General features: G+C 43.3%; 1 protein-coding gene across 1 annotated transcript in view; it reads right to left on the bottom strand.

The window, feature by feature from the left end:
* Positions 1 to 12,079, bottom strand: part of ALK (ALK receptor tyrosine kinase) — a 675,174-nt gene that overhangs the window by 106,621 nt on the left and 556,474 nt on the right. Inside the window, exon 9 of the mRNA XM_072937961.1 lies at positions 695 to 864. Within this exon, the coding sequence (XP_072794062.1) occupies positions 695 to 864 (170 nt within the window). The remainder of the gene's footprint in view (positions 1 to 694; positions 865 to 12,079) is intronic.

Here is a 12,079-nt window from a genome sequence, read left to right as displayed (position 1 = left end):
GAAACTGAGGCCCAGAGATATTCAAGGTCACGAAGGTCATTAGTCTTGGAATCTAAACAGCAACCACAGCCTCTGGTAGAAGCACTCTTCTGTTTACTGAAGAATTTCCCATCCACCTGTTTCAGGCACCAGACTCCACAGAGCACTGGGCTTGGACTGGCCTGAGCACCAGCCTCGCTCCAATGTCAACTTGCTGATGCTTCACCTCTTTGGTTCTCAGTGAATGAGAACCTTGTAAAAGAGCAGGAATGGGAAACATAAGGCCTAGCCTACCTAGGTCACAGGTTTTGTTGCTGTTAATAAGGAATAAATAGAATGTCAAACGGGAAAGTAAGACAAAAATGCATTAACTAAGAGAAAATGCCACATACATATAAAGCCTGATTATATTTAGGAGTCAAATGAATTGCTCAATTTTACTTTTTCCTATGGATACTGGAGGCAGCCAGGCCAGGCCAGGCCAGAGGGGTGAGAGATGAGTGCCCATAAGGATGGAAATCCCTCAGAGAAACTCAGTGCTTCCTGTAAGTCTGCAGAAAGTGTGGGTATGTGTCCACATTTGTGTTTGTGCATGTGTGTGTGCACATCTGGATGTGCGTCCTGGGTAGAAGGGATGGGGGAAGGAAGACACAGCCTCCCTTTGCATTTTGGCTGATAGGGGAAAAGGGACTGACCAGGACGGGGAGAGGCCCACCTGTCGGCCACATCCAGGAGCGGCAGCACCGTCCACTGCCACAGGCTCAAGCCTTCGATGGTAGCCACATGCCAGATGATTCTGCTCTGTTCCTTCCCGGTTTTGTTCTCCACCAGCACCAAGGAGACGTTTCCCTGCAAGACTCCACGGATGAGCCAGGACATTCGGAGCTGCAAGGGAGAGAAGAGTGAGAAGGACAAGGCGTTAACGTTGAGAGCAATCAATAGATCACCCTCCTGGAATTCTCAAGGATTTTTCTGGAACTCAGTCGAAGTCTCCCCTGTGAGGAGCTAGTCACCCACAGCCTGATCTCACTCACTGACTCCCAAAGTGGTTTTCATTAAGGTTCGAGGAGCTGGGAGGGGAAACTAACGAGCAATTGTGGAACTTTGTTCAGGTCGATGTCATCATCCTAAATTTCACAAGATTCTGCCTCTGAGGGGGTATCAACACCAGTGAGGTATTACATGAACTTCCTAAAGAGGACCCAGAGATTCTTGTCTGTGGTCCCAATTCACTTCGTGACCTTGGGCAAGTGATTTTGTGATTCAGTTTCTTTTAGTGATTTAGCTATCATAGGTTTTTATTTCTTCCTCAAACATTGTAATAATCTTATTTGACTGGTACCATGTCATATGTTAGCTAACTTATGACTTGATACCTGTGGCCATTCGTGGACAAAGATGAGACAAAAGTATACATATCAAGATTTTTTAACATGGTTTTCTTTCAGAATGAGGGGCACACTTTGCCAAAAGCAAGGTACAATTATATGGTTTCATTGTGTCTCTATTAAAGGTTTCCTTGGCATTGTACCCTGACATTTGAAAGGTAACTGTAACTAATATATCTCAGAAAGTTTAAGTAGAGTTATGCCCAGAAGCAGTATGTACTATAAACAAGGTGTCTGGTCTTTGTGTTTAAAATAATAGAGTTTGTATGTTTGGTAGAAACAATCTATAAACAACATTTAAAATTTAGGACAACTACAGCTTATCATTGCCCTCAATAATCCTGTTCAGATCCTGTAATAAAAATGTCTATTACAGAAAAGAAGGAGAATATGTCCTATGGCAAGCTGGAGTTTTCATCAGCTATGATGACTCTTTTACTCTGATTCTCATTGCTGGAAGACATGCTTCTCTGTAGATCACCACTGCTTTTCTTCCAGTCTCTGAGCTCATGGTTACCTCACAATTTGACCAAAGAGGTTATATGCCATGAGGCACTGAAGCAGAAGACTTCCCACGCTGTTGCATACCAACCCTTCACTAACAAGGCTGCCCTGGCACTGGGGTGCCCATGTGCTGTTCCACTTCTGAGAGCCTGAGCCTGGCAAGCCTGGTCTCTATAACCATAACCTGTTCACTTATACTCTTCCCATTTCCCCAGATCCAGTATAGCAAATACTTGTCTCTGCTGCACGTTCCAGGATAACTTCACAAATCTGTTAAATTTTTTATTGGCCCCACTTGGCTTTCTCATTTGGTCTGGATGCCAAGAATGGAAATTTTAATCCTACTTCTGCTAACTAAGCCCTCCCAGCCCTCAGCTCATTGCCCTGCAGCACTCAGCTTGGGATGACGCTTGCCATATGCTTTTTCTTCTTTTGCTCCCTGGTCAAATATTGCTGATTCGGACCTTCCTGAAATCAGACTGTTGAACCTCAATGCCCTGGATGGTTGGTACTTATTCATCCACTGTTGACTTCCACAGTTGATTTCTTAACACACATAGCACAAAGGTGTCTCAAACTCTTCCTCAAACACTTATGCTGTCACTTCCCAGTGCTCAAGCCATTATTTTGGATCCTTCTTTACTGATAAAGTTTTGATATATCAGATGCAATCTCCTCCAACCTCTTTTTTCCCCACAGCATATGTATCTATTTATCCATCTTCTCTATTCCTTTCCTGTCCTAGAGGAAGATGTACCTTTCACCTTCTCCTATGTTAACCCTTCCTCTTTTCACCTCCTCCTAGTCCTTGCTCTCTCAATAACAGCTTTTTCTTTCTCTTCAGACTCTCTCTACCTTCTGGCTCCTCTGTCTGCTCATCCTGGAAAAACATCCTTTATTTGATCCTGCTGGCTCCTCTGGCTTGCAGCCTATTTCCGTGCCTCCACTCAGGTGTTAATACCTTGGATGACTGGCCCGTAGCTGCTGCTTCTATTTCTTTGTCGCCCATTCTCTCTGTAAATTCTTTCAACCTGGCTTCTATCTTCATTCCTCTAGAGTAACATTCACCATGTCCTTTATAACTTACTCTTTGTACTCCCTCCATAGCCTCCAAAAGTGCCTCTCCTCTCCATTCCTTCTCCCTTCTAAATTCTTTTGTATATTCCTGTCACAGTTGCCAGTTTATCACAGCCATCTGTGACTCTTCAGTGGTTTCTCGCTCCCTATCAATTAATATCAACATGTTCACATTCCCTTATAAACCAGGCAAATCAACTTTCCCACCATTCAATGGATATTTATCAAGTATTTATGCTGCACCACATGGATCCTCCACCCTGGGATGGTCTGAAAGCTCTAGAGTCTGAAAGATCTGGATTCAAAATTTGTTCCTGCTATTTTGGTAAATCTGAAGCTCAGTTCTCTATTCTCTAAGATGGGGATAGTTTTATCTATCTTACAGGGTTATATGGATAATTAAATGAGATAATATATTGTGCAATAAAACATTAAAAAGGAATTTGGGCCAAAGCATTGAGGCAACAGGTACTGCATTTCAAAGGGAAGTTTGAGAGCACAATGAGGCAGGGTTTTCAAGAGAGGGTGGGTAAAAATAGGGCACACAATCATTACTCCCTCAATATACTTTGGATATAAAAAAAGTTTGTGACTATTAGGAGAGGGTTTTTGGTAGGTGCTTTTCATGGTGAAGTGTTCTACCTCACTTCACCCTCCAGTGAAGAAAGTTCCCTCCTTACCCCAACTCAAGAGAGAATGGTTTTAATGATACCCCATCAAATACTTGATGGGAGCATCATGGATTAGAGTTTATCTCCCACCTGAGAAAGAAAATCTAAAATATAAATTAGAATGGTTAGCTGCTCTGATGGTAGAACAAAGGTAAAGTGGAAGTTTTGCGTGGCCTGCAAGCCCAGAGTTTGCTGGGGCAAAAAATACATCAGGGGCGCACACAGACTAGAGCGAGCCATGTACATGGGAGCCCATGTCGGTCATTTTAGATCTGGCCCAAGAGGGCTGCTTGGAGGGGTAACTAGAATTCAGCAGAAAGAAACAGCAGGTATCTTGAGATGCCCAAGGGCAGAGGGAGTAACTGGCCACCTGGATGGAGAGATATATGCCCTGGTCAAGGCAAAGGATTTCCAGCCATAGCAGAGGGTCTGGGGAGAAAGGTACATCTCCAAAGAAACCACAGAAGTGCCCTCAGTGAAAAATAGTAAGCCTTAGGTATTTGCCATATTTAGAGAATACCAATGTAATCAGCATAGCAGTCCAGGTCAAGCAAGAGCTTCCCTATTCCTCGTATCTCTTCTCCCCTGTGCTCAAGACCTTAAAGGGCCAGAAGGCAGCAAGAAGAGGAGCAGAGCTGGGCGATGAAAAGAGAGGTCAATGATTACCCTTTCCCTGATTTCAGGCTTTTCACCTGGAGTAGGACCAAGAGTGGTGGGGGGAGGGGAAGGGAAGCAGCCCTGACTTTAAAGCAAGATGGAAGTTTTGAAGGGACGGGCATTTTGATTTCTAAATAAGTCTGTGTTTTGGGTTTTGAAGTGGCTGGAGAATTGTCTATATTACCCTTAGAGTGACCAGACAAGCAGTGGGGTCTGCCAGAGTTCTCACTCAGTAGTCCACACATGGAGGCTCAATGAATGTGGGTTCCTAGACTCCCCTGCAGCAGTCAACTTGACAGATTTGCACCTGCCATGCCTTTTTCTGCTTCTGTGCTTTTGATCCTTCTACTTTCTCTACCTGCTCTTTCTTTCTTGCCACGTAAATTAAATGTTTTTTTTTTCAGGGAGTCATTTTTTATCATTTGTCTCAGGAACGACTACCCTCTTGTCTGAAATCTTAAAACCGAGGCCACTGGGATCATCACATGGTGTAGCCCTGCTACCTTGTCTTCTTTCCTCCCCCCAGGCCCCTTGGACTACAAGTTCCTTCAGTGCAGGGACTGTCTTATTCATCTTGAATTCAGTAGTTGTCAAGTGTAAGGCATATGGTAGGAGCTGATCAGTGTCAGAAGGAATAAAAATGTATCCATATACAGGACGACCTTCCTGTCTCTACTAGGTCTCTTTCTAGGGAACAGAAACCAACTTTGCATCCTGCGAAGTTCCTTAGCACTTTCCTCCCTTCCAGGAGTCAGGTTCCAGGAAAGAGGAGAGGATCTATCCACTTCATAGCCAACTGGCTATACTCAAAAATTCATACCTCTCAGCTGTTCTTAGGAAACTAGATTTGAAGTAGAGTCTGCTAGAGGCATGAGCATGTCAGTGAGATGCAGCCCTATCATATGGGGCCATTGGCCAATGACTGCTGAGCTTTCTCCATTTCCCTGCACTATACTTTTGGACAATAAGCCTGGTCAGGAGAGAACTGGGCTGGCTCCAAGGGGTGGTGCTAAGGATAGTATTCTTAACTCCTGAGGAGGTCCACCAGGATCCCTCTTGGTATCAATCCTTGGGGGAGATGACCACCCATTCATTCAACAAATATTTATTGCATACCTACTCTGTGCTGCGTATAACTATCTTTCCTGCCTTCATGGAGCTTACTGTCTAGTCAGCAAGTCTGAATTTAAATGAGTAACTGCAAATGTGCTGAGTATAGCAAAAGGGAAGGTAATCAGAGTCACTTGACAGTGAAGACATAGAACAGTCAAGTCAAAACTGTCTTGCCATAAGATAGGACTTGGGTCAAGATGGTCACTTGACCCAACTGTTGGGAGCTATGGATAAATAGAAGAATTAAAACTTAACTTTCCTTTCATCTTACAATATTACCACCTATGTTTAGAAAACATGTATCTACAGCCAAACTCAAGCCAAGGTATATACTATCTGAGTTTCGGCAAAGTCTAGTTCTAGAAACAGATGCAAAGGTTTAGAATAAGATTGCCTGCTGGCAGCCAGTGAGCAGCTAGCAAAGGGTTTTTTTTTTTTGGCCATTTATTTTTTCATCCACGGAGTGTTTGATAAGGTGAGCAGACGCTGTCCTTCAAGATTCAAGCCATGCAGAATCTATAGTTTTTCACCTGGCTGACTTTTCACCTGTACTTATCCCCAGTGATTCCAGATTCTGCCTCTAAGGGTTGGTCAGTGCTTTGCTACTGGGAGGTGGGGAGGGATCTTAAGGCTGGTGTCATTGGTGTTACCTGGAAACTCATTAGAGATGCAGACTCTCTGGCCTGACCCTAGACCTACTGCATCAGAATCTGCAGAGAAGCACAGAGCTAGAGAGAGGCCTCCGGGGCCTTGCCCCTCTGCCCCAGGCACCTGTGACCCATCCCACTTCCTTTCCACAACAGACCAGAAGCAACTCCCCTTTGAATCAACATTCGTTCTCCAGCAGCTTGTCAGACTGTCGTTGTCTCCTTGCTTGTTGACAATGGGATAAATTGGAGTTTGTGCTCCAAGGCCAAAGAGAATTAACTGTATGACTTTAAGCCAACCTCTTATTCCTTCTGAGCCTGTTTTCTTGTAGACAAACTTGTGATAATAACTGTACCCTCCCTGCTGGCCTTGAAAGGTGGTTATAAAGATTGAGTGAGATAAAGAATATGAAAGTAGAGCTCACAGGTTGTGAATGAAATGGTTAAACCTGTGGTTTTTCAACCTCGGTTGCAGATCAGAATCACCTGGGGAGCTTTTTCAGGACTACCCATGTCTAGTCTCCACCCAAGATTCTGATTTAATTGGCCTTGGGTAGATCCTGGACATCGACAGTTTTTCAGATCTCTCCAGGTAACTCTAAAGTGCAGCCTAGGCTGAGACCACTGGGGAGATGGGGCTATTTAGTGCAGGAAGCTGCCTGGCCTTCTCGGTGAGGGGTCCATTTTCATCTTGGACTCTGAATAAGAGGCAATACTTAAATAGCTGAAAAATGGCTTATAATGGGCCCACCATCACCAAAGCTTAGAAGGAGTGTTTTTTCCTGCAGGGGAGAGGACCCCGTCCTCAGCAGAGGGTCTTCATGGGCCTGTCACATCAACCCTGGGCAAAGACAGGATGACCTTGAGAGTGAGAGAGCCATGGGCTGAGGTCATGTGAGCAGGGACGATCTGAGGATGCAAATGGGACCAGAACTATCCTCTTTGCCTACAAGGTAAGGTCCTCAACAATTTCTTAATTAGAAGAACCGGAGGGCTGATGTCTATTCTTACAGAATATCCCTTATTAATTACTTGTATCTAAGTGTATAAAGCAACTGTATGTGGTTCCTAGAACAGACTGAAGACTCATATCCTTTTCAAAGTCTTCCACTTTCCTTCTACAGTCCTAGATTAAATAACCCTTTTGACATTATACGTACTCATGCCAGGTAGACCTGGTTTGATCTTGACAGTCAGGTACTCAGAGGAGCCAAAAAACACTCCTGGAATTTGATCTTAATAAGATCAGCTTCTATCTGGGTGGTCTATAGGATAAAGTAATTTATTAATTGACTTTTTATTGCATACTAGAGAGCTGCACAAGGCACTTGTACATATGCTCTCATTTTTACACTCACAACATCTCTTCCTGTAGGTAATATCACACCCATTTTTCAGATACAGAATCTAAGGCTTAGAGAGGTTGTCAGTCAGGCATGATGACTAAGTCCACATGCCACAGAGCTGGATTCCACAGTACGTTCTATGCTCTTTCTACCGCATCTAGAGTGCTGTGTACATGTAACATGTTATGGTAACACTTAAATCTTTGGGGCTTGTATTGTGAAGATTTTCTAGACACTTGTTGATCAAATCGTGGTCTGTGAACCAGCAGTGTTGGCATGACTGGAAGTTTGTTAGAAATACAGGGTTTCAGGCCCTACCCTAGGCCTGCTGAATCAGAATTTATATTTTAACAAGATCTTACCACAGAAATATCTTCTTATTGGGAGAACTATGGAGATAGTGAATTTTAAACCATTTATAACCTTTATTTCTGCCTTTGCCAGACAATTAATAGTCACAAATGAGTGTGTGTGTGTGTGTGTGTGTGTGTACGTGCATCTCAAAGGTATTCACATAAGTATAGGAAATCTCATACAAACCCTACATAATATTTACAGGAAGTTAACACTTGTTGGAAGCTGTAATGATAAAATTTTTGATCCTTTCTAGAAGTGCCCTAATAGACATAGGTTGTAAGTGACAGCTTTTGACTAATAAGCTCTTTTACATGCAGACAGCAGATGAGACAAGTGAAAAGAGACAATGCCAGGAGCACACCACCAGCAATTATAATTTCTGGCTCCAGCCGGCCTTTCACAAGGGCTTTTTTCCCTCCCTCTCGGAGGGGGGGCCCGATAGACTTTCCAATTATGTGCTACCAGTGTTTGTCATTTTATTAATTAAAGTTCTGTATGTAAAGCAGGAGCAGCCTTGTGGCTAGGCTTAATGCTATTATTTCTCTCAGGGCCCTTTCCTTCTCCAGGGGTAATAACTGCAATTTTGTGTCTAGAATATGCCCTGTGTTTGCAATGCATACCTCGTGGCAACTTCACAACAATCTCTTGAATCCATAAAAAAAAAAAATCAGCATGGAATTCAGGCTAAAGTTGGACAAAAAAGACTCAGTGGTATCAAATAATGTCTGTTCGAATGCAGCACCCCCAAACGTAGGGAATGCTATGGGGGGATGCTCTACCTTTGTTTGAATTTCTGAAGGGCTGTGTGTATTCCAGCATAGAGACAAAACCCAGGATGGATGCTCTAGTGTGTATTTCACTTCAGCAGACAGATGCTCAGAGATGAGCTTGTTTGTGGGGGGTGGGGTGTGTACTCCCTGGCTATTCCCCATACCGAGGTCCATCCAGCAGTGACTGGACGGCCCGGACTGCGGATGTTGCCAGGGACATCCAGGCTTTGAATGGAGGTTAAAGTTTCTTCCCAATCTAAGATGCCACAGGGCTGTACTTCTGGGTGTGCACTCATCATTTTAAGAGTTTCTTGGTTTCAATTGGGCCTTATTCATTTTAAGTGAGAGCACTGACTCACTGCAAAACCCAGTGTTTTTGTACACCATCTTCTAATTCACCTGGAAAATACAAACACCAACTCTCTAGCTATAAATAGCCTAATGAAAAATCAGTGCAACTCAGCAAGAAGCAGGCCAGATGCAGATTTCTGATAACAAGCAAATAAAAGATGCTGGGAAATACTTGCAATTATGGAGGCTTAAGAAATGCTGAATTCCTGGCCATGTAGGAGACTTAAAAGACTGAGATCCTTTCTGGAAACAGCGCCCCATGTCTTCTCCTTTCTGAGGAATCATATTGAAGCCAGAACACCCAACCAGGGATACCCACATGCTCTCTTTGTAAAAACACAGCAAGAAAAACAATGAAGGTTATTTACAAAAGTAATAACTGTGGGATCCCTGGCTGGTGAAGTTATGGATTTACAGGTATTTTTTCCTTCTGTGGCTTTTCTTTCTTTTCTAAAATTTTTACAATGAACATCTATTACTTTACAATAAAAACAATAAATTTAGTGTATGCAACCATTAAAAGCATATTTATGAAGAATAATATTGATATAGGAAATATATCAAGTAAAGAAAGAAGACACAAAATGCTTACATGGTATGATACCAAGTTAGTATAAATCCTCTCTTTATCTTTCCCTCTGCTCAAATCTATATCTGTCTGGACAGAAATGTACAAACATGGTAACAGGGGTTATCTTTGGAGGGTAAGACTACGAGCAATTTCAATTTTCTTCTTTATATTTTCCTAATGTTCTACAATGAATGCAGAGCACTTTCGTAATCAGAAAAAACAATAAATGTTATATTGAAAGAGGCATCGAGGGAGGATCCCATCATCACCAGGAAGTGGGAGACGAGAGTGCTAGCGTTCCACCCGCTCTGGGGAGGCGCAGGTTCTCCTGCCTACACTGTCAGCTTTGCGAGGAAGACCGAGGGCAGGTGGGAGCTTCTGGGGAATCAGGTGGGGTTGTGCTGTGGCTCTGGAATCAGGAAGAGTATTTCCGTCTCTACTTATGACATAATGTCTCAGGGTCTCGGTCTTCATCTGTGAAATGGGGCCAATCATACACTCCTCAGAGAGTTCCTGGGAGACTTTAATAAGATTATATGACCCCAGTACCCAGCCTACCAAATACATTTAGCAATGTTAGCTCCTTCCTCCTGCACTGAACAAAGCAGGCAGGGAAAAACACGTTAGAGAGAAATAGCTCATGAAAAACAGAATAGGACAGCAGGAAGGGTGCTGTGTTAAAAATTTCAGTCCAGTATTTTATCTTCCATGTTCCCTAGAGAATTACTTTCTCAGTCTTGTAGGAACAAAACATTTTCTTTTGAGTTTCATTGTAATGGGGTGGATCTTGGGCAAACAACCTTCTCTGTGCCTCAGTTTCTCTGAGAGTGATGGAGACAATGCTGAGAAATAGCTCTGTAATCCTCTGGCTCAGGAACAGGCTCGACTCTATGAAATGAAATTCCTGCTACCTTCATGAACAGCCATTGAAAAGAGAATGGACTCCAGGCACACAAGTGTCAGCAGGACCCATAGTCACCCGGTGGGTATTCATTCTGACAGCTAGAGAGAGTCTGCTTTCAACAGGTTGTCCCCGTGCATATGGGCCACATGAAAGTGTCACAACGATCACCACTAGTGGGCGCCACAAGGGTGCCTGAGGAACAGGTGGACTTGGAATGGGACCCAGATCTCTGCCAAGTGCCCAGGAGGATTTTATTCACACCCGTGAGCCTTGACAGTAATTCTTCTATGACTCAGTTTCATCATGTAATGGCTGAGGTATTAATTCTGAAAGGCTCCAAGGTATTAAATTAATTACGTCGGACTGTAATTACAATGGCTGTTGATTACTTTAGCCCATTAGCATGTGTTCTGGCAGCATCAACCACATCACAGTAAGTGGTGACAGAATGCTAGGTTCCAGTGGCTTCCCAGCTCTAGGGACTGAGGTATGAATTATCTGGGCTCTGAAATCTCAGTAGGGCTGTATTTGTTGGATCCTTGAGAATCAATGAGGAGTCTCCTTGTTCGCTGTTATCCTGGACCACAGTTATGCTCACAATTGAGAAGCTACACAGTTAATTAATTAATTGTGATGAAGCAGGTTCATTGGGCATGTCCCCCTGCTGCTCATGCCGGCATTGTGCAAAATAATGCTCCCAAGCTGCCTGCCTGTTGCTAATTGACCCAGAGGAGAAAAAAGAACATACACCATGTCTGAATTATGTCGGCAGTGACTTTTTCACGCCTGTGCAGAGTAAGAGGGATAATAATAACTGCTGCCATTCATAAAATGTAATATTGTAGAGATTACAAGTTTTCTTATTTTCATCTGATCCTTACAGCAAGTAATACAAACACTTTTATCCCTAATTAGGGGGACTGACTTGCCTGCGGTCTTATGGCTCAATAGGTGGCAGTGCTGGGATTCAAACTCAGGTGACCTAAGTCTGGTGACCTTAGAGTGTTTGCAGGTTTGACTTTGGAGTTGGACAGACCTGTTGTGAATCCTGGCTGCTAATCTCTTATTAGCAAGGGTGACTAGCAAGTCACTTAAGCTTTCTAAGCCTCAGGTTCCACATCAGTAAATGGGGGTCACAGTTCCTCACAAATCTATTTTGGTAATGAGATAACGCACGTGAAATTTAGCACAGCGCCAGCCACACAGGAGGGGATCTCTATCTTAAAAATACAGCAGTCCTCCTCCTCCTCCTCCTCGTCACTTTCTGTAGTTTCAGTTACCCACAGCCAACTGCAGTCCGAAAATATTCAATGGAAAATTCCAGAAATAAACAATCCATAATTTTTAAATTTGCACCATTCTGAGTAGCAGAACAAAATGATGAGATCTCGTGCTGACCCCTTCCATCCCACATGGGACATGAATCATCCTTTTGCCCATTGTATTCACACAGTACATACTACCCACCCATTAGTATCGGAAAAACAAAGTACATAAGAGTTAGGTACTATCTGTGGTTTCAGGTATCCGCTGGGGGTCTTGCAATGCATCTTCCCATCAATAAGGGAGGCTACTATACTCCTTTAATTACTTTGCAGTTATTAAGGGTCCCTCCTGAGCCCCGAAGTACAAAGATTTAGGGTGTTAGAGGGCTCTAGTTAAGAATTTTGGCTTGCTTTTTAATGTAACATAGCCAAGTGGTTCATAACTTGGAGACCAGGATCTGTCATACTGAAAGTAAGTG

Source organism: Vicugna pacos, chromosome 15 (assembly GCF_048564905.1).
Source record: "Vicugna pacos chromosome 15, VicPac4, whole genome shotgun sequence".
NCBI classification, from domain to species: Eukaryota; Metazoa; Chordata; class Mammalia; order Artiodactyla; family Camelidae; genus Vicugna; species Vicugna pacos.
This window is presented reverse-complemented; position numbering and strand designations above follow the sequence as displayed.